The 27745-nt window shown below is 41.2% G+C and overlaps 1 protein-coding gene across 10 annotated transcripts in view; it reads right to left on the bottom strand.

Annotated features, from left to right (window-relative positions):
- The window catches only part of TPX2 (TPX2 microtubule nucleation factor), a 55245-nt gene extending 33883 nt beyond the window's left edge, over nucleotides 1–21362 (bottom strand). For 2 of the 10 annotated variants that reach the window (XM_047771386.1, XM_047771376.1), the window contains exons 1-4: nucleotides 21268–21362; nucleotides 20710–20834; nucleotides 5605–5782; nucleotides 2848–2967 (exon numbers count right to left, since the gene is read on the bottom strand). In XM_047771386.1, the coding sequence (XP_047627342.1) occupies nucleotides 2848–2967; nucleotides 5605–5710 (226 nt within the window). In that variant the 5' untranslated portion in view covers nucleotides 5711–5782; nucleotides 20710–20834; nucleotides 21268–21362. Of the gene's footprint in view, nucleotides 1–2847; nucleotides 2968–5604; nucleotides 5783–16061; nucleotides 16077–20696; nucleotides 20835–21027; nucleotides 21196–21267 lie in introns of those variants that run through there. The other 8 variants (XM_047771383.1, XM_047771380.1, XM_047771378.1 and 5 more) reach the window with 8 other exon arrangements.
- Nucleotides 21363–27745: the final 6383 nt, after the last annotated feature.

Raw genomic sequence — 27745 nt, forward strand, 5'->3', positions numbered from 1 at the left:
CCCTAGCCTGGGAACCACCATGTGCCGCGGGTGCGGCCCTATATAGACAAAAAACACAAAATAAAAGATAAAATTCTGAAAGCTTCCATAGAGACAAAGAAATAGCCTAGGTAAGGAAAATAGGATAAGCTGAATTCCTCACCAGCAACACAGGATGATAAAAGGTAAAAATTCTTTGCTTTCAGAGAAGTGAAGAAAAAAAATCTTTCAATCTACAATTCTGTATTAAGTCAAACTTTCAATTGTAAATGAAGGTGGAACAATGACATTTTCAGACATGTGAGAACTCAAAGTTCTCCTCTCCTGCACATAAACTTAGGAAGTTCCCAGAGGATGTACCCCTGCAAAATGAGGTATGAATGGAAGAATACAAGAAAGAAGACATAAGATCCAGGAAACAAGGCAGCAAAGACACTGAAAAGATATTAAGAAAAATAATGCCCTCCCCAATTAAGCAGTTATAACTTCCAAGGATCACTGTCCAATATGAAGCAAGCTATGCGTGACAAAATTTTAAGTAACTAAAAAGTTTAAAGAGAATCTACCTGACCTTGATGTCAGGATCATCTTTATGTGGCCAAGAGATGTGACAAAAAAAAAAAAAAAGAATCAAGGAGGAATGCAGTTGTGCCACAATAACTGATCTGGCATTGAGTAATATTTACATAATCAAAAAAAAGTAAATATTTTGGAAGTAATCATATGATCAGATATTATGCCTTTTATTTTTTTAGGGTCATGCCCACGGCATATGGAAGTTCCCAGGCTAAGGGTCTCAGAGCTAAAGCTGCTGCCAGGCTACGCCACAGCCACAGCCATGCCAGATTCAAGCCGCATCTGCGTCCTACACCACCACTAATGGCAACAACAGATCCTTAACCCAATGAGCGAGGCCAGGGATCGAATCCACATCCTCATGGATACTAGCTGGATTCATTTCTACTGAGCCACATGGGAACTCCCATGATAAGATATGGATATAAGCCCCAATTCAATTTAAAATAGCAAGAGTTTAAAAATAGAGCATTTGAGAAAGTGAACTTGGGTGGGAAAATGAGATATTTCTGTCATAAAGTCTTCTGATGTTACCGCGGCCATCAGGAAATGGAAAGAGAAAAAAGCGCTGAGAGTAATGAGAAAGAAACAATGAAGTCTTCATGAAAAAATTAGCATTTGGGGAGTTCCCATGTGGCTCAGTGGGTTAAGGATCCAGTGCTGTCACTGCAGTGGCTTGGGTCACTGCTGCAGCAGTTTGATCCCTGACCTGGAACTTCCACATGCTGTAGGTGCATAGAGTAGGGGTGGGGGAGGAAGACAGGTGAGACAGGTGAGAACGTGTAATGAGAAACACCACAAAGACTGCGGGGCCCAAGGGGTATGCATGCATGGAAGCAGTATGCATGGTCTTCGCCACCTGATGGGCCCAGGAGAGGTCTCTTGCTCTAGGACGTACTGCTGACAAAACAGTCTTAGACTGAAAGAGGTCCAAACATACTAGGTATATCACAGGCTTATTCAATTCAAGAAGAGCACAAAAACCATCAAAGCAACAGATAATCTGCCACATTTCTAAGCACCTCAAATGAAATACGCATAGTTCTAACCTCTTATGCAAGAAAGATGGATGCAAAAGTTCAAGATTCTTCTCCAGATCCCAAATTCAATAGATATCACCTATACTTATGAAAGAACTAATTTTTTTTTGTCTTTTTTGCTATTTCTTTGGGCTGCTCCCGCGGCATATGGAGGTTCCCAGGCTAGGGGTCCAATCGGAGCTGTAGCCACCGGCCTACAACAGAGCCACAGCAACGCAGGATCCGAGCCGCGTCTGCAACCTACACCACAGCTCACGGCAACACCGGATCGTTAACCCACTGAGCAAGGGCAGGGACCGAACCCGCAACCTCATGGTTCCTAGTCGGATTCGTTAACCACTGCGCCACGACGGGAACTCCTGAAAGAACTAATTTAAAGTCAGCCTAGCAACTCAGACTCCGCAAACTAGACAAGTTCACTGAAAATACAGCTATTTCCAGATATGGCCCTCTAGTTAATGGGTGTGATTGAAGCTAGTGTCAGATTTACCCAAAAGATTAATTTTCAAATGCTCTAATTTGACTGTGGTGATGACTGCACAACTACCCTGTGACTATATGAAAAAACATTGAAACATATACTTTAAGCAGGTGAATTGCATGATAAGTGAATTATATCTAAATATAGCTATTTCAAAACAAGAATCAAGGCTTCCCTTGTGGCACAGCAAATTAAGGATCCAGCATTGTCACTGTGTGGCATGGGTTTAATCCCTGGCCTGGGAACTTCCACATGCCACAAATACGGCCAACAAAACAAAACCAAAAAATCAAGAATCATTTTTGAGAATTTATGGCCTCTTAAAGAATACTTTTTTTGTTCAAAATAATAAACATTATTTGGCAGACTTAGTAACTACTAGTTTAAATGTCAATCATCTTTGAAAATCAGATATATGACTCAAAGAATTCTTGTACAACTGGCAGGCAGCACATTCTTCCCTCCTGCTGTTTTGTTTCCCAGCCAAACCCAGCTTAGGTCACATTAAATCTCATCATAAAAAGAAAACAGTTATATATCTGGCAATAAAATTCTATGTTAGCTCAATTTCGAAAAGATTGGGAAAAAAAAAAAGAAGGTAGGCACGTCATTAGTTTCACATTCACCATGAAATGAATAAATGAATTAGCCCATTTTACCAATTGAAAACCTTAGAATACAGCATTTAGGTAATTTCCCCAGACCCCTCAGGTTCCTACTACACTGTTCCACCATCTGCCAAGGAGCTTTTTTTCTCATGTTCTTTCTTACCTGGTCTCAAAGGTGTGAAATCTTGCTGAAGATTAGCCTTTCTCAGAGGAGTTTTGTCCTGAAAAAGCCCTCCTGTACCATTCTTTCCAGGAAATTTATTCTCCAGATTGGCCTTCTCCTCTGTGAAAAGGTAAAATTATCATCATCTAAACAGTCAGCAAGGAAGAAAAATAGATTGGTGCCATACACTTAAAATGGAGCCTACCAGCACACTTCTAACTCATTTGGCAAATACCAGCAAAGTTCTAGTGATCAAAAAGAAGTAAGCACACATTGTATGTCAGAGACAGATGACAGAAACTATCACTAAAACACTGGCAACACTGAACAATGTATTATAGAAAAGGAGACGTGCAGACTCTGCACTGTGAAGAGCTCCTTATCTTTGCTTGATAACATATTTAGGACCATACGAGCACAAACTGGCCTTATCCACCCCCTAAATACCTCACGTTCCTCTTAAAGAAAACTGTAACCACCAAGATCTGCAAGGCTTACAAGGGACACCTTACAGTATGATTGAGCTGAGGTTCTTCCTCAACTGGAAGAGTGTGGGTGTGTGAGGATGGAACAGAACTAGGCTCTCTTAAGGAACTTTTATCTTAGGGTCTTCTGTGCCCAAAAGCAAGTGCAAAGCAGGAAAGAGTGTGTTCTACCAACAGCGTACTGACAAAAACTTCAGAAGTGTGGTGACTCCCAGCAATACCTCTATGAATGTAGACTCTGATTGCAACTATGTAAAGAGATGTGATACTTGGAAGAAAAGTAGAAAGTAATATGTAAGGTGATTTTGAAAAAACTGCAGGATTCATTTTTTTTCTTCCAAACTGTATTTAACAGTATTGTTATACTAATATTTCCTTTTTTGTTTTTCAGAAAAACTTGGAAAAACATAGCTGAGATAGACAACTCAGCTATTTCCTCAGGGTTTCAGTGGACCAAGCACATGGGGAAGACCTTGAAGACAGCAGGCCATCTCATCCACCCTTCCTCCTACACCACACCCAACAGACCCCCTCCTCTCAGGATCCTCACTGGATTTCATTTGTCCTTTTCCAAGAGAATGACATAGGCCATCACATTTGGACACTGCATTGTAAGTGTTAACTGCAATGGACTCATTTCTGTTCCCCATCACATATTGATTTCTCTTAATTAGGAGGATAAGGACATGAGGAAGAAATAAAGAGGCCCCTGCAACTATTAGCCTGACATATCAATGGTCTCACATATTACTCCAACATAACATAAAAACAAAACCACATTCTTATTTGTTGACCTGGTATCAAGGTTTGTGTCATATCACATGATCCAACATCAAGTAATCTTATCTCTATTTGGAGACTGGGTTCTAAACAGCATAATCCCTCCATTTTAAAATGAATTGGGGGAGTTCCTGTTGTAGTGCAGCGGCAATGAATCCGACTAGGAACCATGAGATTGTGGGTTTGATCCCTGGCCTCGCTCAGTGGGTTAAGGATCAGGCGTTGCCGTGAGCTGTGGTGTAGGTTGCAGACGCGGCTCGGATCCCGCGTTGCTGCGGCTCTGGTATAGGTCGGCAGCTGCAGTTCTAATTCGACCCCTAACCTAGGAACCTCTATATGTCACAGGTATGGCCCTAAAAAGCAAAAATAATTTAAAAAATAAATAAAATAAAATGAATTGGAGATGGCCAAAAAACACATGAAAAGATCTTCAACATCACTAATTATTAGAGAAATGCAAATCAAAACTACTATAAGGTACTATCCTACACCAGCCAGAATGGCCATCATCAAAAAAATCTACAAACAGTAAATGCTGGATAGGGTGTGAAGAAAAAGGAACCCTCTTACACCATTAGTGGGAATGTAAATTGGTGCAACCACTATGGAAAACAGTATGGGGATTCCTCAAAAAACTAAAAATAGAATTACCATTTGATCCTGCAATCCCACTCCTGGGCATCTATCCAGAGAAAACCATGACTCCAAAAGATACATGTACTCCAATGTTCACTGCAGCACTATATACAATAGTCAAGATATGGAAGCAACATAAATGTCCACTGACAGATGATATGGTACATATACACAATGGAATATTACCCAGCCATAAAAGGAATGAAATAATGGCATTTGCAGCCACATGGATGGAACTAGAAATTATCATGCTAAGTGAAATTGGTCAGATAGTGAGACACAAATGTATACACTATCACTTATATGTGGACTCTAAAAGGATACAATAAACTTCTTTGCAGAACAGATACTGACTCACAGACTGAAAAACTTAAGGTTACCAAAGGAGACAGGTTGTGGGGGAGGGATGGGCTTCAGACTTGGGATGGAAATGCTATAAAATTGGGTTGTGATGATCGTTGTACAATGATAAATATAATAAAATTCATTGAGTTAAAAAAGTAAAAAATAAATAAATAAAGTGAATTGGGGAAGTTCCCTGGTGACCTAGCACTTAAAGGATCCAGCGTTGTCAGAATTTCCATTGTGGCTCAGAGGGTTAAGAACTCAATTAATATTCATGAGGATGCAGGATCAATCCCTGGTCTTGTTCAGTAGGTTAAGGATCCAGCGTTGCTGTGAGCTGTGTAGTGTAGGGCGCAGACAAGGCTCCAATTTGGCATTGCTGTGGCTGTGGTATAGGCCGGCAGCTGCAGCTCTAATTCGACCCCTAGCCTGGGAACTTCCATATGCCATGGGTGTGGCCCTAAAAAAAAAAAAAAAAAAAAAAAAAAAAGCAGAGAAAGTAGACACTTACCAAACCAGGAATCTATGTTTTGGGTATCTTCCTCATCATCCAAAGATGTAAAATTGATGAAGTCCATTGGTGCATCATAGGAATAAGAGGTTGTAACGTGTGACATTTTCCACCCCTCTTCGTTTAGAAGAGCAGGTTTTTCCCAATGTTTGTGTCACTTTTCTCAATCAGTCACCTACTAAGGAAAAAAATAGTTCAGAAACCTGGTTGTACATTTATCTAAGGTACTGATTCCCTGGAGATGACTTTGCTTTTACTTATCACATTTGCAATTCTGAAAATCACCCAGGCAACATGCCTTACATTTCAAATCACACTAAAAGTTAACTTTGCTTTTTTGGTAACCTGAAGACACTCCTTGAAGTAAATATGTTGGAATCAGAAATAGACCAAATTTGATGAATATCTACAACATGCCCTGTACTATGGCTAGATATTTTACATTATCTTATTTTCCTTTGATCCACTGTTTTCTCATTTCCAGACTCCCCCGCATCCAATTTATTTTTTCTGCCCTGAATAACCCAATTTCTGAAACACACCATTAAATTTTATACCTACCAACCAAAATCTTACTCATCATTCAAAGTCAAACTCAATTCTCTATAAAATCTTTCCCAATTTCCATCTGTCATAACCAATTGTTACCTCTCCAAAGCCATAGCGCTTTTTTATACTATCCAATTTCATATTAGTTAACTATGCAAACACTTCTCCTACTGGGTGCTAAGTTTCTATAGACAAGGATGGATTTTACTCATGTGTGTATTCCTCATCCACCAAAGTGCTTATGACAGTATCTCATACATAGTAAAAGCTCAATACAGTTTTGCCAAGAACAGGTTTTTTTCTTTAGAAATACTTTCATAAAAATACTACTCCTGGGCATGAAGAGAAAGACTTTTAAAAACACGTAAAAGGCACAACAGGCAGATTAGGCAAAAGAAACATGTCAAAGAGCTGGGTCCATCCCTACTTCCGCATCCTTTGTACAGAAGTATTGTCCTGTGTCCTCTGTCCTGTGGAAATCTGTGTAGATTTAAAGGCAGCCCCCACTCCAGCCCCGTATGGTTAAGAAAACAGCTGGAAGTAATCTGAAAAATAGCCTAAAGGCCACGCTCACTGGCAAGTAATTTCCCTATGAAACCTTATGAGCCATTTGTCTTTGTCCAAGGAACAACATGTACTTAAAGTATTCTGTATCTTGGAAGAGAAGCAGATATGGGGAAACAGCTTGCATACACATTCATTCAGTATCTTTCTTTAAGCCCTGATTTTATAAATACATGTTCATCTAAAAGATTAATCCGAAAAATAGCTTTTATAAAAATACACAATGCACACTACTCCAGATACACACACACATTTTACTGTTGTTTTCAAATGGGATCACTGACATTTTGAATCTGCTTCACATATTGCGAGCACCTTCCATATCAATACATAGATACATCAGCAATTGATGGCTGTGCCATAATTTACTGATCCCCTATTATAGGCTTTTCTCAATATTTTCACTTTAAAGGTACTACTAGAAGACTATCCATGTAGCTGTATTTCTCTATATATCCTTAATTCTTCCCTTAAGACAAATTCTTTTAGATGGAATCGCTGGCTCTTAACACACGCTGTGAAAATGTTCCTCAAAAGAGTAACAACACCCACTTGCATTACCAGAGAGGTGTGCCAGTTCTCCTCTGGGATCTAAGAGCCCTCAGTGCTCATTTTCTCTATATTACACCATTATACCTACACTCTGAGATAAAGCATGAGATTAGTTACACCAATATCACTGCTACTTAGTGGTTTGGCCAGCATTTCATTAGCTTCTCTCAGTGGACTGGGGTAATTCAGAAGGAATTTGTTCTGACATATACTTGCTTTACACAGTGACATCAATCTATGCATCTGGGGAACCTCATCCTACCTCGGTCTCAACTATGAACTCACAGAAGCCAGAACTCCACAGATACCTTTATAAAAATGCCCCAATTGAGGTACCTGGTGTAGAAATATGACACTCTGGAACTGGAAGGAATTTTAAATAACATCTAACTTTTAAAGTTTATAGATAAAGATTAATTAAAGCAAAATGGGGGTCCTCCAAGGAGTTCCCATCGTGGCTCAGCAGTTAACAAACCTGACTAGTATCCATGAAGATGCAGGTACGACCCCTGGCCTCGCTCAGTGTATACGAACCCCGGCACTGCCGTGAGCTGTAGTGTACGTCGCAGACGCAGCTCGAATTTGGCGTTGCTGTGGCTGTGGCATAGGCTAGTGGCTACAGCTCCTATTTGACCCCTAGCTGGGGAACCTCCATATGCCATGGGTGCGGCTCTAAAAAGACCAAAAAATGAAAATAGGATCCTCCAAGATCACTCAACAATACTACTACTGATCATAGTTACAAACAGTTACCAGAAGTGCTCACACATGCCGGGCACCATGAAGTACTAAATCCTGTATTTTAATACCCTCAACAATCCTCTAAAGCATCAATTATTACTCTCATCCTAGAAGAAGAAGCTGAATGACCTGTCCAACATGATAGTTATATAAAAGCAGAACTAGATTGAGAACTGCATCTCCTGACTTTATTTTTCATTTCTTGGGCTGCTCCCACGGCTTATGGAGGTTCCTAGGTTAGGGGTCGAATGGGAACTGCAGCTGCCGACCTATACCAGAGCTGCAGCAACGCGGGATCCAAGCTGCGACTGAAACCTACACCACAGCTCACGGCAACGTCGGATCCTTAACCCACTGAGCAAGGCCAGGGATCGAACCCGCAACCTCATGGTTTCTAGCCAGATTCGTTAACCACTGAGCCACGATGGGAACGCCATCTCCTGACTTTAGTACAATGTCTTTTCTGCATCATTCTGTCCTCTTACCCTGTGAATTAGAGAAGCATGTTAATGTAGTTATGGTCTCTATTTGCATAGAAAATAGTACCGTATTTCTTTCCAAGTAGATCCATTCTTCGTAGACTTTTGCCCTGAATAGAGCATTCTTTACTATCTTCTTTCTAAATTTTCACTCTCCCCCACTTCTACTTTCATTATTCAATTTCACTCAGTCAAGCTATTTGCTAGCAGTGCACTCATATCATCCACTTGCTAGGGGCCATAAATGTGGGCTTGATAATATCAGAGCTCCCTTCTCATGAATATTCAAGGATGAGACACTTTTCTGTCGCATACAAAAAGTAAAAGATCTAGTCTCAGACATAAAGGAATTTAAAATCTAGACAGGAGTCTTACAACATTCAATAAGTAAGTATAAAGATTTAAATTACATAGTATGAACTATAAGTATAAAGAAAATTAGAGATTAACATAGTTTAAGTCATGATTAAATATTTTTCATAGAACATCATCAAAACAATAAAACGTGGAAGTTCCCATCGTGGCTCAGTGGGTTAAGGACCCTACGCAGTCTCTGTGAGGATGCAGGTTAGATCCCTGGCCTTGCTCAGTGGGTTAAGGATCTGGTGTTGCTACAAGCTGAGGCATAGGTGGCAGATGTGGTTCAGATCCAGTGGCTGGATCTGGCTATGGTGTAGTCCTCAGCTGCAGCTCGGATTCAATCCCTAGCCTGTGAACTTCCACGTGCCACAGGGGCAGCCATAAAAAGAAAAGACAAAACAACAACGACAACAAAAAAGTACGAAGTGCACTATAACAGAGCACTAAGTTTCTAAGCTTGGAGTAGCCATGGGAGTTCTGGCCAAGGAGAACAAGGTAGGAATCTACTAAGGGATTCACAGGAAAACTCACCCTTTCCTGGTGTAGCAACAACCCTTGAGCTGCAGCTGAGGACTATACCACAGCCAGATCCAGCCCTTTCCCTTCACCCTTCTTCTTGCCTTGAAGGCAGATGTAATAGCTAGAGCTACAGTAGCCATCACGCACACTGGCCAAGACAATAAGAGACAACAGCCCTGCTATCACTGAGCTACTGATCACTCATGACCAGCATCACCTACTCCAGACAATAAAAACAGGTAAGTCATTAAAGTCACATTTTCTGCCACTTAAAGACAAAACAGTCCCCAGAGAAAAATCCAGAATTCCAGCCTATCTCTAGCATTACTTGATGTATATGACAATGGACCAGTCACTCCACCTTTCTGCTTACCTACGTCCCAGAGACAAATAAGAAGGTATTTTGAAAGCTTTGAAATACACTACCATATGATATTATCACTGTCTTTTGACCTACTGATACCTTTCCTCTCCTGGAGCACATTTCTATTCAAAAGACCCTACTAAGAGATTCCGTAGCAGCTGAGAGCTGTTAAAATTCCCCTACTGCAAGGAGGAAGTTTTCCTCTTCTTGTGAACAAACATGTTGGAAAACATGGGAAAATTTTAGATTCCCATGATCTTAATGCCTAACCTAGGTCACTGGGAAGACTTCCCAGGCAGGAATGTAATGAAGACAAGCTGGGGGAGGGAAGGGGCAGGAATGTAATATGCAGCAATTCCACTTAGCCTCCTAAAAAAAAACTATGATTCCACCAAAGCATGATGCTGAAAACCACCTGGAAAGTATTCAAATGTAACCCTTCACATCCTTTTTTCCCTTTTTTAGTTATGGGGCTACACTATTAGCCTCTGTGCAGGGCAATTTGTACTTTCCTTTTTGATAGGTCTTGCCAAATGTAGAAATTATATCTTATGGATAGGTATTTATGTGTGTGTAAGTAAAGAAAAATTCACATAGGAATTCCCTGGTAATCTAGGGGTTAAGAATTTGGTGTTGTCACTGCTGTGGCTCCTGTTTGATCCCTGGCCTGGGAACTTTTGCATGCCATGGGGCGTGGCCAAAAAAAAAAAAAAAAAAAGGAAGGAAAATTCACATAACATTGTTCACAAGAGCCAAAAGGCTGAAAACCCAAATTCCACCAATAGGAGATAAGTTAGGCTACAAGCCACATGGGAAGTCCATCCAATAGGAGATTAGTTGAGTAAATTATGGCACGGCCATATATTGAAATATTAAGTAATTTTAACATTTGACAACTTTACATATGTGATTTGTACAGAATGAGTTCCAAGAGGTATTAAGTGAGAAAAGCAAAATGCACAAGAGTGTGCTCCCGTTCAGGTTAAAAAGAAGGAAAGGGCTATACCTTTATACATACATAGACTATTATGGCAGGAGAATGAAAAGGGTTAAAAGCAACTGGGGGAGTTCCCGTCATGGCTCAGTGATTAACGAATCTGACTAGGAACCATGAGGTTGAGGGTTCGATCCCTGGCCTTGCTCAGTGGGTTAAAGATCCAGCGTTGCTGTGGCTCCGGCGAAGGCCAGCGGCTACAGCTCCGATTGGACCACTAGCCTGGGAACTTCCATATGCCATGGGAGTGGCCCTAGAAAAGGCAAAAAGCCAAAAAAAAAAAAAGCAATTGGGCCTGGGAAGAAAGCTGGAAGGTCTGGGTCAGGGGAAGACCTCACTATATAATCTTCTGTATTCTTTACATATGTTTTATTGTATAAATGCATACCTTTTCAATTTAAAGAACTAGTTAAGCAATGTTTTTCCACCTAAATCTATGTTTACAGTCCAGAAGTCACTAGGCTTTCTGGGATTTTTACTAAATAATCTTATAATCCAGCAATAATTGTCAAACCTGTTGATCTCTGGATATAATGCTCCCCATTTACATAGCATGTAAACTGGCTATGAATTTCACATATCCAAATGCTACACATTTTCCTTTTTGATGTTTCTGCATAAAAATAAAATGTTCCTATGTACTGACCTAATAAAAACTTTGAAAACAAAGTTAAAAATAATAGCTATTAATTACTGAGTATTTATGACAAGCCAGACACTGTTGGCAGTGTTTTCATGTATTAACTTACTAAATCCTCACAGCAATCCTATAAAATAGGTACTATTATTACCTTAATTTTACAGATGAGGAAACTGAGGCAGAGAGATATTTTCAACTTGTTCATGGTCATGCAGCTAAGAAGTAGCAGAACCAGGATTTAAACCAGACAGGCCCACTATAAAGGGATGTCCTAACCCACCACACTATCCAATTGCCTCTCATATTTATTTAGAAATAGATATTAATATAGATTGATATCAAATGTCCAGGAGTGAGAGACAAAACCATTTATAGAAAATGTAACTTCCAGGAGTTCCCATCGTGGCTCAGTGGTTAACGAATCCGACTAGGAACCATGAGGTTGCTGGTTCGATCCCTGGCCTTGCTCAGTGGGTTGAGGATCTGGCTTTGCCATGAGCTGTGTGTAGGTTGCAGACGTAGCTCAGATCCCACGTTGCTGTGGCTCTGGTGTAGGCCGGCGGCTGCAGCTCCAATTGGACCCCTAGCCTGGGAACCTCCATGTGCCGCGGGAGCGGCCCAAGAGATGGCAAAAAAAAAAAAAAAAGACAAAAAAAGAAAGAAAAAGAAAAAGAAAATGTAACTTCCAAATACTGATTGTCTGCTACAGGCCAAGCAGTTTACCAAGCACTTCACGTAAATCATCTCATTTAAACTGAATTCAGAAATTATCACAACCTTGTAAATTAACTATGCATCAATAAAACTTAAAAAAAATAAATTGCATTAACAAGCAGTAACAATTACAAGGTAGATATCATCACGACTATTTTACAAATAAGGGAAGTAGCTCAGAGAAGATGACCCACTAGTAGGTAGCCATACTGAGTTTTCAGACCAGGTCTATAGGATTCCAAAATCTGGGGTCACTATAAAGTACAGGGGCCTCCTATAAATATTCTAGTAAAAATGAGGTAGGTAACCAAATCTTACTAACCTGGTAGACAAATGTCAAAATAAACTCTGCTCTATACAAAAATTAAGCATTCCTGATAAGAATGAATAACTTCTCATTATGCATAAAGAATACTCTCATAAGTTAAAAACCCTATTCTAAGTATACCAGGAAAGCTCTGAGCTGAATTTTCTCATAAAGTAAAACATCACCCCTTAACTTCTCTTTACTTAAGTTTGTACTCTTGTACATAAATTTTTTCTATAAACAAGATGAAGGTTAGTCTGAACTTCTCAGTGGATATTAGAGAGTAAAAGAAGGAGCTCCTGTCGTGGTGCAGCGGAAACAAATCTGACCAGGAACCATGAGGTTGCAGGTTCTATCCCTGGCCTCACCCAGTGGGTTGGGGATCTGGCGTTGCCATGAGCTATGGTGTAGGTCACAGACACGGCTTGGATCCTGCATTGATTACTGTGGCTGCGGTGTAGTTCCCCAGGTACAGCTCTGATTTGACCACCAGCCTGGGGACCTCCATATGTTGCAGGCGCAGCCCTTAAAAAAAAAAAAAAAGAGAGAGAGAGTAAAAGAGACTATTCAAGGAGTTCCCGCTGTGGCACAATGGGATCAGCAGCATCTCTGCAGCGCCAGGACACGGGTTTGATCCCCAAAGTTGCAACTGCAGCTTGGATCTAATTCCTGGCCCGGGAACTCCATATGCCACAGGCTAACCTACCCGCCTCCCCCAATGCCAAAAAAGAGACTATTCAAGTATCACAAGGAAGGATGTCCTCTGAGGTTTAGGACTGCATGTGATTAGTAGGGGTTAAAAACATGGGGGCTCAAACCTAACCTAAATATACATAATCTTTATTTAGGTAAAATTTTAAAACCAAAATACTATTTTCTAAAATGATCTCTTTTATTTTATTTTATTTTGGTTGTACCCGTGGCATGTGAAATTCCTGGGGCCAGGGATCAAACACACACCACAGTAACAATTCAAGCCACTGCAGCGACAATGCCAGATCCTTAACCCAATGAGCCATAGGAGAATTCCTAAAATGACCTCTTTTTTAAAAAGCTTCTATTGAGCTATCTTTTCGTCTAGTATGACCTCCCATGCTCCCTCCCCTTCACAACAACAAAAAAAAGGGAACAAATAAATACATGTCCATTGAGAAGTCTGACTCTCTTCAATAGTGATAGAACAAGTACAAGAACAAAATCAAAGGTAACTACTGGGTTATACTAGTTTTGCTACATAGCCTCTCTCAGATAATTATTAGGATGTGAAACCTTCAAAAATTAAAGGCCTAGTGGGAAATGGAGCAGGCCAAGGCCAAAGCCAACTGTTTAACTGAGAGCCCCAAGCAAGACGGAATTGGACGCCTTCCTGCACCCCTTAATCAAGATTGAATTTCTGTCAACAGGTTTCACTGAAAGAAAAAAAAAAAAAAAAAAAGGCACATGCGTCAAGCACATTCCCCCACACAAATCAAGCTGCCAAGCAAAAGAATCAACCTCACATTTCAAAATTATCTGAATCTGCCACAGCTTCAGATTCCTGCAAAACTAGAAACATTCTGAGTGAAGAAATAGCTCTTTCTGACCAATAATCCTACAACAGACCTGAGGGAAAAGCTTCTCCCATATGTTATGAACTAGTTAAGTTCCTTTTAAAACTGTCTTTTAAGTGCCATATATCATGTCATATAGTCCATTTTTGTTTCCAAAAAACAGAGACTGAAAAGATAAATATATAATCCTTAAGAAACTCACAGATAATTCTGATACACTGTTTTTTGCTGTATTGAGGGATAAACAAAGGGCACTAGAGAAGTGCCAAGAAGGGAATAGATGAAGGAGGGTCAGAGAAGGCTTCCAGGTGGAAGTGATACTTCAAAGATACAGACAGACCTGCAGAGTTCTATGGGATAAAGATGAATATTGACTTTTCTAGAGGAAGAGATGAATGGAAAAGGAAAACAAATAAGGGGAAGTACACAACTGAGGAAGACTGCAGAAGAGGCAATGTAACCTATTTCCGCGTTCATCTGAAATTAACCTCCAGCACCCCCTCTGCCTCCTTCACTCTCAAACCAAAAATAAACAGCCATGACAAGCTCTATAAATCAAAAGGTGCAGGTTCAGAGCTGCTTGAGGAAAGCAGCAAAAGGAAGCATTCTAAGCAAGGCTGAAATAGACCAGCAGCTCCTAAGCAAAGCAAAGACTTTGGTCTGATAGATGCTCTCAAGCACCTCACTATCCAGCTTGTGAACTGTGTCTTGCCTAATTCTATCAGAGGAAAAATCATGAGTTTAAAAATTGGTAATGTCATAGAATAAACAAAGTAAATCATGTCCTCATTAGAAGTATAATTAGTTAAGATGGTCCCATCCCAGGCAGTGCCATTTCCCCAGGGACACCGTCTCCTATTTTCACAAGGGATAAGAGATCCTGTTACACTACCACAAGTTAAATAGAGTTGAGTTATTTTCATCTTACCCAGAGAGAAAACACCTACATTTTAAATATATATATATAAAGATTAGCAGCAGACAGTAAATGACAGTATAATCCAGACATCAATTTTAACTGTTAATCAAAGTCACAAACTAAGTCTGAGGGAAGTTAATGGACTCTGTGTTTCCACATTTGTTTGCTAACTTCTATGATGAAATCGGATCTGTTTACCGAAACAGATCTATGAAGCTTCCAAAATTGGGTCAATTTAAAATCCAATGACAATCCCTCACTGTCCAAGCACTCAGAAGTCAGCACAGGACACATGGACACTTGTTCTAATTCATCACTGTCCAGAAATCTCAAGCAAATAACATTTTTCTATAATCTTCCTCCCAAACTTGGGAATTTCCTATCACTGCTTTTGAAGGTTACAAATTCAGTTCTGCTTTTTAAAACTCATCCACAGAACTCTATAAACCATAATCCGTTTTTTTTGTTTTTTTTTTTTTTTACAGCCACAACCATGGCATATGGAAGTTCCCAGGCTAAGGGTCTAATAGAAGCTGCAGATGAGGCCTACTCTACAACCACAAAACATTGGATCCAAGCCACATCTGCAACCTACGCCACAGCGTGCAGAAATGCCAGATTCTTAACCCACTGAGTGAGGCCACGGATCCAACCTATATCCTCAGGGGCACTCTTCCAACTTCTTCTTTACATACTCTTCCAGCTTCTTACTCTTAAGAAGGGTTGAGTATGTAAGGGTTGACAGTGCGGTTGTCAATCCTTATATTATGTTGATTTTTGCACCATGTGAATCTATAACATATTTTAAAGATATAAAATTGTGCCTGGAATTCCCATTGTGGCTCAGCAGTAATGAACCTGATAGTATCCATAAGGATAGGGTTCAATCCCTGGCCTTGCTCAGTGGGTAAAGGATGCAGCATTGCTATGAGCAGTGGCGTAGGGCAAAGACGAAGCTTGGATCCAGAGTTGCTGTGGCTGTGGTATAGGGCTGGCAGCCGCAGCTCCAATTTGACCCCTAGCCTGGGAACTTCCCTATGATGCATGTGTGACCCTAAAAAGCAAAAAACTAATTAATTAATTAATTAAATTGTGTGTGGAGTTTCCACTGCAGCACAGTGGGTAGATCTTCATTGTCTCTGCAGCTGTGTGGGTTCAATTCCCAGCCAGATACAGTGGGTTAAAAGGATCTGGCATTGTCTTACCTGCAGCATAGGTAGCAGCTGTGGCTCAGATTTGATCCTTGACCCAGGAATATGCTGTGGGTTCAGCCAAAAAAATTTTTTAAATAAAATTGTGCCTGTGTGAAAATACACAATTAGTGCACATGTAAATGAGCATAATACTCCTATTAGGGAATTTAGTGTTACATACCAAAGTCTTAAAAATATGCATTCTTTTTAACCAAATGGTTCCAATGAGTAAAATACTACAATAGAATCATAATGGAATAACATATAGCCATTAAAATTATGTTACAGAAAATTTTAATGACATGACAAAAATATCCATAACCTAAGTATAAGTGAAAAAAAAAAGGTTATTAATACATGATTTTTTATTTTTTATTTTACTTTTTAGGCTATACCCACAGCATATGGAAGTTCCCAGGCTAGGGGTTGAATTGGTGATGTAGCTGCTGGCCTACACCACAGCCACAGCAATGTGGGATCTGAGCCTCACCTGCAACCTAACACCACAGCTTACAGCAATGCTGGATCCCCAACCCACTGAGCAAGACCAGGGATCGAACCTGCATCCTCATGGATACTAGTCAGATTCGTTTCTGATGTGCCACAACGGGAACTCCAATGAATGATTTTTTAAAACCAAATATAGGTACAATAAAAATTGGAAAGAAATCTATCAAAATGCTAGCCATAGTTTACCTGAGAGGTGTGAGAGTGGGTATTGTTTTCTTTTGCTTTTCCATATTAAATAGATTTTCTTCCAAAATATGTGTTACTTTATAAAGCTAAGTTAAAAGTTATTTAAACACTTTTGAAGCTGATACATTAATGTTTCTCTTCATTGTTTTTAATGTAACACTGTGGATACAGCCTTACCCATAGTTTAATTTGTCCTCAGTCCACCTATCTAGAAGCTTGAATCAAAGTTGCAATATATTCTTTCACCTCTCTTCTGAAATCTTGAAGTCTGGAAAATACTTCTTATTAAGAACATGGAAGAAGTAGAATGAAACAGGTTCAAATTCTTTGCAGTAAAAAACGTTGACAGAGAAAAAACCCAAAAGCTGGAGTTCTAGTTGTGGCTCAGCGGTTAACAAACCCGACTAGTATTCATGAGGATGTGCTCAGCAGCTTAAGGATCCGGCATTGCCATGAGCTGTGGGGTAGGTTGCAGACTGAGACTTGGATCTAGTGTTGCTGTGGCTGTGGTGTAGGCCAGCAACTATAGCTCCGATTCAGCCCCTAGCCTGGGAAACTCCATACGCCACCAATGTGCAAAAAAAAAAAAAAAAAAAAGACACACACACAAAAAAGCTATGGTCTAAATAGTATGGATTCCCCCCAAATGACAAACTTCTTAACAGATTGTTTCAAAAGTATTCCTAAATTTTTACAGTGTACTTTGCTATTTCCTCATGTTCTTGATATTATATACTCCCACTTTATTTTTTTTTTAGGGCTGAACCCGGCAGCATATACGATTTCCTGGGCTAGAGGTAAAATTGGAGCTGCAGCTGCAAGCCTCTGCCACAGCCACACCAACACCAGATCCAAGCCGAGTCTGCAACCTACACCACAGCTCAGGGCACCACTGGATCCTTTAACCCACTGAGCGAGGCCAGGGATTGAACCCAAATCCTCATGGATATTAGTCAGGTTCTTAACCCATTGAGCCACAACAGGAACTCTTACAAACTCCCACTTCAAAGCAACCTTTCCAAAACCTGCAATTTACTAACAATGACACCAAGGGGTGGTAGCGTGTACTTCCATTCGATTCAAACATCTGGAAAAACAGCAGGCACACTCAAAATATGAAAAAACTTTTATTACCTTTTTTAATTTAAAAAAGCAGAGAGAGGGGGGAAAAAAAAGGAGTTCTCGTTGTGGTTCAGTGGTAACAAACCCAACTATTGTTCATAATGATGCAGGTTCAATCCCTGGCCTCACTCAGTGGGTTAAGGATCTGGCATTGCCGTCAACTGTGGTGCAGGTTGCAAACTCAGTTTGGATCTGGCATTCTGCGGCTGTGGTGTAGGCCAGCAGGTACAGCTCTGATTTGACCCCTAGCCTGGAACTTTCATATGCAGTGGGTGCAGCCCTTAAAAATATAAAAAGTAAAAAATAAAAAAGTAGAAATGGCAATTTATAAAAAATTTTTAAACTAAGTGCCTACAAAAAATGTTATACCCCTCTCAATAACCTTTAACTTCCCCCAATCAAGTTTCTCCAAAACTTGGACAAAAACAGAACCCCTCTCATGATCTGTCTCAAACACAGATGTATTCACAGAACTGACTGGGCTGTTCAATCTCCCTATAGTCAATTCTGCTTCCTAACTTTACCCATGGTAAAGAAAATTCAGTTTCAGTTTGCCAAAGAACATTTTTTTTTGTCTTTTTTGCTATTTCTTTGGGCCGCTCCCGTGGCATATGGAGGTTCCCAGGCTAGGGGTTGAAAAGGAGCTGTAGCCACCGGCCTACGCCAGAGCCACAGCAACGCAGGATCCGAGCCGCGTCTGCGACCTACACCACAGCTCACGGCAACGCCGGATCGTTAACCCACTGAGCAAGGGCAGGGACCGAACCCGCAACCTCATGGTTCCTAGTCGGATTCGTTAACCACTGCGCCATGACAGGAACTCCCCAAAGAACATTTAAATCTCTCCACCTGCTTTCTTCTCCAGTAATCCAAAAAGAATTAGAGAAGAGACCCAGGAAAGGCTGAAGAAAAAAAAATATAGGGAATATAGGAGAATGCTGAACCTATTCTGGTACCTAAACAAGAAATGAAGGAGCTTCCCACATAATCCTGTCTCCTGAAGAAGCTTAATTGCAGCTGCAGGATAAATTAACTTTACTAAGGTTAGACTACATAGACTTAAGTACAAGGCTGGCCAAAATAACTGTTTTATTTAAATAATTTGAAATTTTACAATGAGATCCTACTGTGTAGCACTGAAGACTATGTCTAGATACTTACATCGAAACACAACAATGGGAGGAAAAATTATGTATACATGTATGTGTAACTTGGTCCTCATGCTATACAGTGGAAAAAAATATAAATAAATAAATCAATAAGAGATGGACAAGAAAAAAATTAAAATAAAATAATTTGAAAGTTTAAACAAATTTGCATCCTATTTCAATAAATTCAGTTTTACATATCTGAAGTCGTGTAGTCAATTTAAATAAAGCCTTCTTGCCTTTCTAATTCAACAGATATTGAATGAGAGATTTTCATGCACCAAGTTAGAACTAGTTCAGTTCTAACTAAATTCACCTTATCAAGAGTAGTTTGTGTCCCACCTGCTTCCCAAAGCCACTCCTGCCTGTTTTGGGGTGTTTTTTGGGTTGCTTTTTGTTTTTTGTGTGTGTCTTTTCTTAGCCGTGCCTGAGACATGCACAAGATCCTGGACCATGGATTGAACCTGAGCCACAGCAGTGACAATGCTGGTTAAGACTGAGCTAACGGGGAATGCTCACCCTTGTCCCTTTTAAGACTCCTTGATCTCCCTCACCTCTAAATTGCCAGGGCACTTACAGTACAAAACAACAGAGCACTCAGATGCTGTTTTGTGCTAATTGTCACTTGTCAATTTGATTCAGACTTTTGTCCTGAAGCATAGCAGAAACCTCATATCTGTATATGCACAGCATCTAGTACCAATCTGAGCACAGAGTACAACCCTCAAAGGTCAATTAATTAGCTGAGTGAGCTGGGAACCACAATAATTTTGAAACCAAGAGTGACAACTTAATGTTGAACAGACACACTCACAGTATGACTCCAAAACAACCAAGTTTGATTTAGGGATAGCAGGACAGGGGGTGTGATATACTGAGATCACAACATAAAAATATCCTTAGTAACACAGAAAATAGTTCAAATGTTGACATCTGATGAGTGAGACAAATTCAAAGACAGGCCATAGGATGGCAAGATAAGGTAAGGCTGAACCAGGGAGAAATCCAAGCAATGATCTTAAAGCAAAATCAGGGAGTTCCTGTTATGGCTCAGGAGTAACAAACCCAAGTAGTATCCATGAGGGTATGGGTTTGATTCCTAGCCTTGCTCAGTGAGTAAGGATCCAGCATTGCCATGAACTGCGGCATAGGCCAGGAGCTTTCAGCTCCTATTTGACCCCTAGCCTGGGAACTTCCATATGCCCCTCGTTTGGCCCTAAAAAGACAAAATAATAATAAGTTAAAAAAATAAATAATTAAAAAATAAATAAATAAATAAAGCGAAATCAGTAGAGCACTCAGATGCTGTCTTGTCCCAAGCAGGACTGATTGGCAGGAAATGCTTGGTACTTGAATATTAGAAAGTCCTGAGAAAAGAAACCATGTATCTAGAAACCAGGGAAGGGTTCCGACTGTGGCACATATGCTGCTGGGGGCGAACAAAAGGAAAAAAAGAGAACAGGAGAAAAAAACAATCCCACAATATTATAGCCTGGTTCACTTTTCCTTCCCTCTTCAATCTCTACACGTTTTAGGACAGGAAATTAGAAAGGCAATAGTACCTAGTGGTTCCACACAAAGAGGAAGGGCTGGGCAGACAGGGATAAATCCCCCAACAGAAAGACAACTCCAAGTGGAATTAAACTTGCCCTCAATTATGTTCTCACACCACCTCATTTACCTTTCCAACTTACACAGTTGTTCTGAAATGCAGTTGTCTGTGGCTGTTTTCCTCCACTAAATGCCTTCTTGAGGGCGGAGCTACAGTTTATCACCCTTTTCTCAAAATGTTTCTAGATTACAGGCCTCAGTTTACTCCCTATAAAAGAAGGATAAGAATAGCACTAACTTCACCGGCTTTGGGTGAAAATTAAATGAGAAAACAGTGCTTAGTCCAATAAACGCCTGTTCATGTGTGCTGGGTAATATAATTGTCGTTACCGTTATCCTTAGCCCATAGTCTCCCCCAACTCCTCCTTCCACCTATTTCCCAAGCCGGCCTCTGCCTCTACCTGAAGACACAGGCTCGCTAGACCCGATCCGGACGGACTTCACGGGGAAATCCTGTCACCAAGAGAAGGGTGGCCGGAAGCCCGGCTCCCGCTACGCAGGACAGAACGGCGCCCCTGCAGCACACCTGGCCCAGAAGCCAGGCCCTCAAGGCAGCGCTGGGAGGCGACCTCCAGAAGCTCGAAATCAGGGAGAAGCCTGCCCCGAGCCCTGGGTGCTCCCCTTTTCTCCCCACGGCTCACCTCGCCCCGGCGCTGACAACCGACAGCCCAGAAAACCCGCCGCGGGATTCATTCAGTACCGTTGAAAATTTGAACCCAGACTCTCCAGTCAAACGCACCAATCAGAGAGCCAGGATCCGGCTAGCCCAGCCTCCCGATTGGCCCGAGAGATCTCAGCGGCGCCGGAAGTCAGCCTGAGGGACGAGCAAACAACCGGCCCCAGAGGCTTCTGGGAAATGTAGTGCAAGGGCCTGAGTCGGTAGGAACAATTCCAAAGAAGAAATTACTACAAAGCCCAGAATGCTTCGCTCCAAACTCTTTGGGAAAGATGGTACTACCAACTGAAGAGGTGGAGGTCGAATTTAGGTAACAGAACGGCGTGCGTCCTGGACCTCCCCAAAACATTCACGGAAGAGAATTCCTCATTTTTTTTATTATTCTCCCTGTAGTTATCATAGTGCTTTGAATATTCACGAGAATTCACTTCGTTTTAACATCGAGTCCTCTGCATGCAATATAGACTCGCCCCCGGAGTCTCTGCCAAGTGTGGAGTCTCTCGAACTCTTTATCCAGTCCACGCCCTGATATTACTGGCTAAAGCGGTGATTTGGCGGTGCTTGGTCCTCCCCTTTTAATTCCATCTACATCCTTAGCTTTTTTACTGTCGTATTGTAGATGAGAAAACAAAGGCCCAGAGAAGTTGAATAAACATCAAAAGTCATATTTTTTAAGTGGAGGAGATGGGATTTGAATTAAGAATGTCTGGTCCTATACATCATCAGTAGTCAATTAGAGGATAATAGCAAGGACAGAACAAAAAGATGAACGTTCGTAATAACAAAAGCAGTTTCCTCTGTAGTGCAGTGGGATCACTGGTCTCTTGAGAGCGCTGGGACTGATATTGGATCCCCGGTTGGGCACAGTGGGTTCAGGGTCAGGAATTGTGATTTTGCCGCAAATGCTGCTTAGGTAGCAGCTTTGGCTAGGATCTTATTCCTGGCCAGGGAACTCCATTTGCCGCGTGGGAGGCCAAAATAAACACATAACAAGAAAGGCTACAAAGTTTTGAAAATTATACCTAAGATCTTCACAGTAGATTTTTCTAAAGGGAAAACTTCGTTGAGTAACTATAAAAATAATTAAATAAGGGTATATACCTTATTAATAGATGGGGATATATATATAATACTGTAAATTTTCCATGTTAAAAGTTCAAGGCACAAAGTTCCTTGGTGGCCTAGTGGTTAAGGATTCCACGTTCTCATTGCTGTGTCTGGGGTGGATCTCTGGCCTGGGAATTTCCTCATGCCCTGAGCACACCCCCCGACCCCCAAAAAAGTTCAAGGCAATTCCAATGAAAATCCTGATAGGTTTTGTCATGGAATTTGCCAAGTTGATTCTAAAATTCATGTGGAAGAGAAAGAGCATCTGAATTTTGAAAACATAATAGAAATTGCCATACCAGATCTCATAAATATTAATATATGAGATTATAGTAATTTTTAAAGTATTGCTGTTCCCACAGTGGCACAGCAGGTTAAAGATCCTGCTTGTCTCTGGGGCGTTGGGGACTCCATTACAAGCCCCCCAGCCCAGCCCAGTGGGTTAAGGATCCAGCATTGCTGCAGCTATGGCTTAAATCATAGCTGAGGTTTGGTTTCGATCCCTGGCCTGGGAACTTCCATGTGCCATTGGTGCTGAAAAAAAAAAAAAAGTCTTATTAATTGACTCTATTGGGGATTCAATCAGCAAAATCCAGATGGGAAAATTTGACAGGAAAAAAAGATCTAGTTTCTTCAAGACATAAACATCAGGAGTTCCCTGCTGGCTCAGCCATAGATCCCAAGTTATCACTGCTGAGGTGCTGGTTACTGCTGTGGTGAGAGTTTGACCCCTGACCCTGGAACTTCCAAATGACACAGGTGGGACCAAAAAAAATAGAAACAGAAAAAGAAAGAAAGGGAAGGAGGGAGTCCGAGGAAAACAAAAAATTTTAAAACCCCTGCAAGAGTGGGGGGGGTGCTTTTATTTTTTAACACTCCTTATTTTTTAGAGACACGTATAGAAATGATGAGGATGAAGTGTGTCTGGAATGTGCTTCAAAATTATCTGGAGTATGCTGGAAGGAAAGTAGATGGGAGTATAGATGAGACAAGATTAGCCACAAATTATTATTAAAACTGAGTGACAGCAAGTTCCTGTTGTGGCTCAGTGGGTTACAAATATGACATAGTATCCATGAGGATCCAGGTTCAATCTGTGGCCTCGCTCAATGGGTTGGGTTAAGGATCCAGCATTGCTGTGGGCTGTGGTGTAGGTCACAACTTGGCTCAGGTCCTGCATTGCTGAGACTATGGCATAGGCTGGCAGCTGCAGGTCGGATTCCACCCCTAGCCTGGGAACTTCCATATGCTGTAGGTGCAACTATAAAAAAAGCAAAAACAAAAACAACAACAACAAAACACACAAGCAACAGGTTCATGATACATATAGACATACACATACATATATTTGTTTGAAATTTTCCACAGTTCTTTTTTAGGCAGGGTATTGCCATAGAAAAAAATTTAACAACAAAAAAAAATCAGTAGAAGAATTTAAGCATCCAGAAATAGACCCATGTATATCAGAATTTAGTAAATGCTGAGTAGAATTTCAAATCATATGGAGACAAACAGATAATGGAGTTGGATATTTGCTTTTTTTCATTTGGGCAAAATATTATGTTAAATTTTTATTCAATACCATTTACAAAAACAAATTTCAGATGAATTAAAACCCTAAAGATAATTTAAAAATTAAGTTTTAAAGTTTAAAAAAATATATATTTACGACATTGGGTTGGAAATTTTTAAGTAAGACACAAAGGAAAAACTAAGTCATAATGGAAAAGACTGATCAGACCAAAATTTTAAGATTCTGTTTGACAAATGAAAAACAATCAACAATAGGGAGTTCCCGTCATGGTGGTTAACAAATCCGACTAGGAACCATGAGGTTGCGGGTTCGATCCCTGGCCTTGCTCAGTGGGTGAAGGATCTGGCATTGCTATGAGCTGTGGTGTAGGTTGCAGACATGGCTCGGATCCCGCATTGCTGTGGCTCTGGCGTAGGCCGGTGGCTACAGCTCCGATTCGACCCCTAGCCTGGGAGCCTCCATATGCCACGGGAGTGGCCCAAAGAAATAGCAAAAAGACAAAAAAAAAAACAAAAAACAAACAAACAAACAAACAAAAAAAAAACAAAACCATGTGCTCCCTACAACCTAGGACTTCTGTTTCTAAGTTTAGTTCCAAGAGACACACTTAGCATCTTTCCCACAGAGATACAGAGGCACAGTCACTGCATTTACTGAGCGCCTACTATGTGCCAGTTGCTATGCAAAGTGTGGGGATTCAGCAGTGAAAAGACAAACAAAATTTCTGTCCTCAGGGAGCAGACATTCTAGTGGACACTAAACAAGGTAAATAGATAAATTAATTATATCATATTTGGAGGTGATAAATGCAAAGCCATTTGCTCACCAGGCCCCTAAAGGTGGATGGCAAGAAGAGGAGGAAGGGACAGCTGGACAGAGAAGAAGAGAGGACAGTTTCTGCCTAGGCTGCCCATTTTCAGCAGACACATCACCCAACCTCCAGGTCCCTGCAAGGCCATTGATAGCAGTGGAGGTAAAGCTTGCTTGCTTGATATGAGGTGGGAAGGGTGTCAAAGCTGTGCTGTGTCCAGGCCTGCTAGGCAGAAAGTGCTCAGTCAGTGAGTGAGTGAGGCAATGCCAGGAGGTCGGGATGCGTGCAGGAACTTCCCAAGAAGGGAGTACCCATCGTGGCTCAGAGGAAACCAATCTGACTAGCATCCATGAGGATGCAGGTTCGATCCCTGGCCTCTCTCAGTGGGTTAAGGATCTGGTGATGCCATGAGCTGTGGTATAGGTCACAGATGTGGCTGGGATCTGGTGTTGCTGTGGCTGTGGTGTAGGCCTGCGGCTACAGCTCTGATTCAACCCCAACCCCTAGCCTGGGAATCTCCTTATGCCATAGGTGTGGCCCTGAAAAAACAAAAAACAAAAAACAAAAAAAACGTCCCAAGAACTTCCACATTAACAGGAGGTGAGCCTGGCCCAAAAGATTCCTCTCTTGTCATTTCTTCTGCAACCATTACAATCTAGGCTACGTCTCAAGTCCTATTTATTTATTTAGCTTTTTAGGGCCATACTTGCGGCATATGGAAGTTACCAGGTTAGGGATCGAAGCAGAGCTGAGGCCAAGGATCGAACCCACATCCTCATGGATACTACTCAGGTTCTTAACCCACTGAGCCACAGTGGGAATGAATGGGAAATTTTGAGATCTGAAATCACCAAAACAGAATTTTAGAGCTGGATGAGGCACAGATACATTTGGTCCACTCTATGCACAGTTTTAGTCATTACTCTTTTGGCCTTATCCCTATGTCAGGGTTTGCCAGTTTAAATAGGGTAGTTCAGGAGTTCCCATTGTGGCTCAGCAGGTTAAGAACCCAACTAGTATAGATGAAGATGCAGGTTGGATCCCTGGCCTCACTCAGTGGGCTAAGGATCCGTCTTTGCCATGAGCTGAGGTATAGATTTCAGATGTGTCTTGGTCCTGCGTTGCTGTAGCTGTGGTGTAGGCTGGCAGCTGCAGCTCTGATTTGACATGTAACCCAGGAACTTCCATATGACGCAGGTGCAGTCCTAAAGAGAAAAGAGAAAAAAAAAAAAAAAAACTAAAGAGGGTAGTTCAGGAACGTTTAATGAAGACCCAAAGAAGGTGAAGGAGTAAGCCATGCAGATATCTGAAGGAAGAATGCTCCAGGCAGAGGGAATGGCAAGTGCAAAGGCAGGAGCAGAGAGGTTTTAGAAATGGCTAGAAAGTCTATGGCTGGGTCAAATGGACAAGGAGGAGAGGATCAGGAGACGAGGCCAGAGATAATCTGGGGCAGGATAAGACCAGATAATCTGGGCCATTGTAGGAAAGTTGATTTTTACTCTGAAGTGGAAGTCCCAGGAGGGTTTTGAGCATTGATTTACTCTCTGCGTTTAATGGGGTAACTCTGACTGGTGTGCTAAAAACAGAGGGAACTAGGGACAAGAGTGGAAATAGGGAAATCAATTAGTAGGCTGTTGCATTGTAGTTGCAAGAAATTGGGAGATCACCTAAATGTCCATTAGCAGAGGGATATTTTAATAAACTGTCTATCGGATGGAATACTAAGCATCGGTTCAATAAGAGTTCACTAGGTCTGGATTGACAGGAAGGTATCCCGTTTTTGAGTTAAAACACAAAGTGCTGATTGCTACAGGAGTTCCATTGTGGTGCCGAAGGTTAAGGATCTGGTGTGTCGCCACAGCAGCTTGGGTTACTGCTGTGACTCGGGTTCCATCCCTGCTGATTGCTATAACTTCATTATGAAACTATGATGGGGTTTTATTTGGTTGGTTATTTCAAATTTTTTTCCTTTTTTGTATTTTATTATTTTTTCATTATTTTGTTCATTATGTTTTTTAAAAAATACCAAAAAGAGGCGGTCCCATGGTGGCGCAATGGAAAAGAATCCAAATAGGAACCATGAGGTTTCGGGTTTGATCCCTGGCCTAGATCAGTGGGTTAAGGATCTGGCATTGCCGTGAGCTGTGGTGTAGGTCACAGAGGTGACTTGGATCTGGCGTTGCTGTGGCTGTGGTGTAGGCCAGCAGCTGTAGCTCTGATTGGACCCCCAGCCTGGGAACCTCCATATGCCGCGGGTGTGGCCCTAAAAAGACAAAACACAAAACAAAACAAAAAAAAAAACAAAAAGCAGTGCTCCACTTTCCCCACAGGTATGAATAACTAATAACAGCTTTCACTTATCGGGCACTTACCATACTCCAGCCACTGTTTGAAGTACTTTGCACATATTAACCTATTTCATTCTAGCAATAACCCTATGAGGTAGGTAGTGTTATATTTCCATTTTATAGATTGAGGAAATTGAGACTCAGAGAGGTTAGACAACTTCTCTAAAGTCACGCAGTTGGTATGTGACAGAGCCAAGATTCGAACCCCAGAAGGCCAGCTCTAGAGGCCAAAACATTAACCATTGCCCTAGATTGCCTCTATACACACATGGATGTGTGTATAGAGAGAAAGGTATGGAAGAATTCACAACCATTGGGAACTTCAGAAAGGAAGAGCTAAACAGAACTCATGGATAGAAAGGATAGATAATGTAAGGTTTACCTTTATATTTTTTTAAAGAATATATCCATGTATTATTTGTGTGCTTTGAATGTTTTTTTCCACTTTTTTTTTCATCTTTTTTTTTAGGGCCGAACCCACGGTATATGGAGGTTCCCAGGCTAGGGGTTGAATCAGAGCTGTAGCTGCTGGCCTACACCGCAGCCACAACAACAAGGGATCCAAGCCGCATCTGCAACCTACACCACAGTTCACAGCAACACTGGATCCTTAACCCACAGAGCAAGACCAGGGATTGAACCT

This window comes from Phacochoerus africanus, chromosome 3 (assembly GCF_016906955.1).
Source record: "Phacochoerus africanus isolate WHEZ1 chromosome 3, ROS_Pafr_v1, whole genome shotgun sequence".
NCBI lineage: Eukaryota > Metazoa > Chordata > Mammalia > Artiodactyla > Suidae > Phacochoerus > Phacochoerus africanus.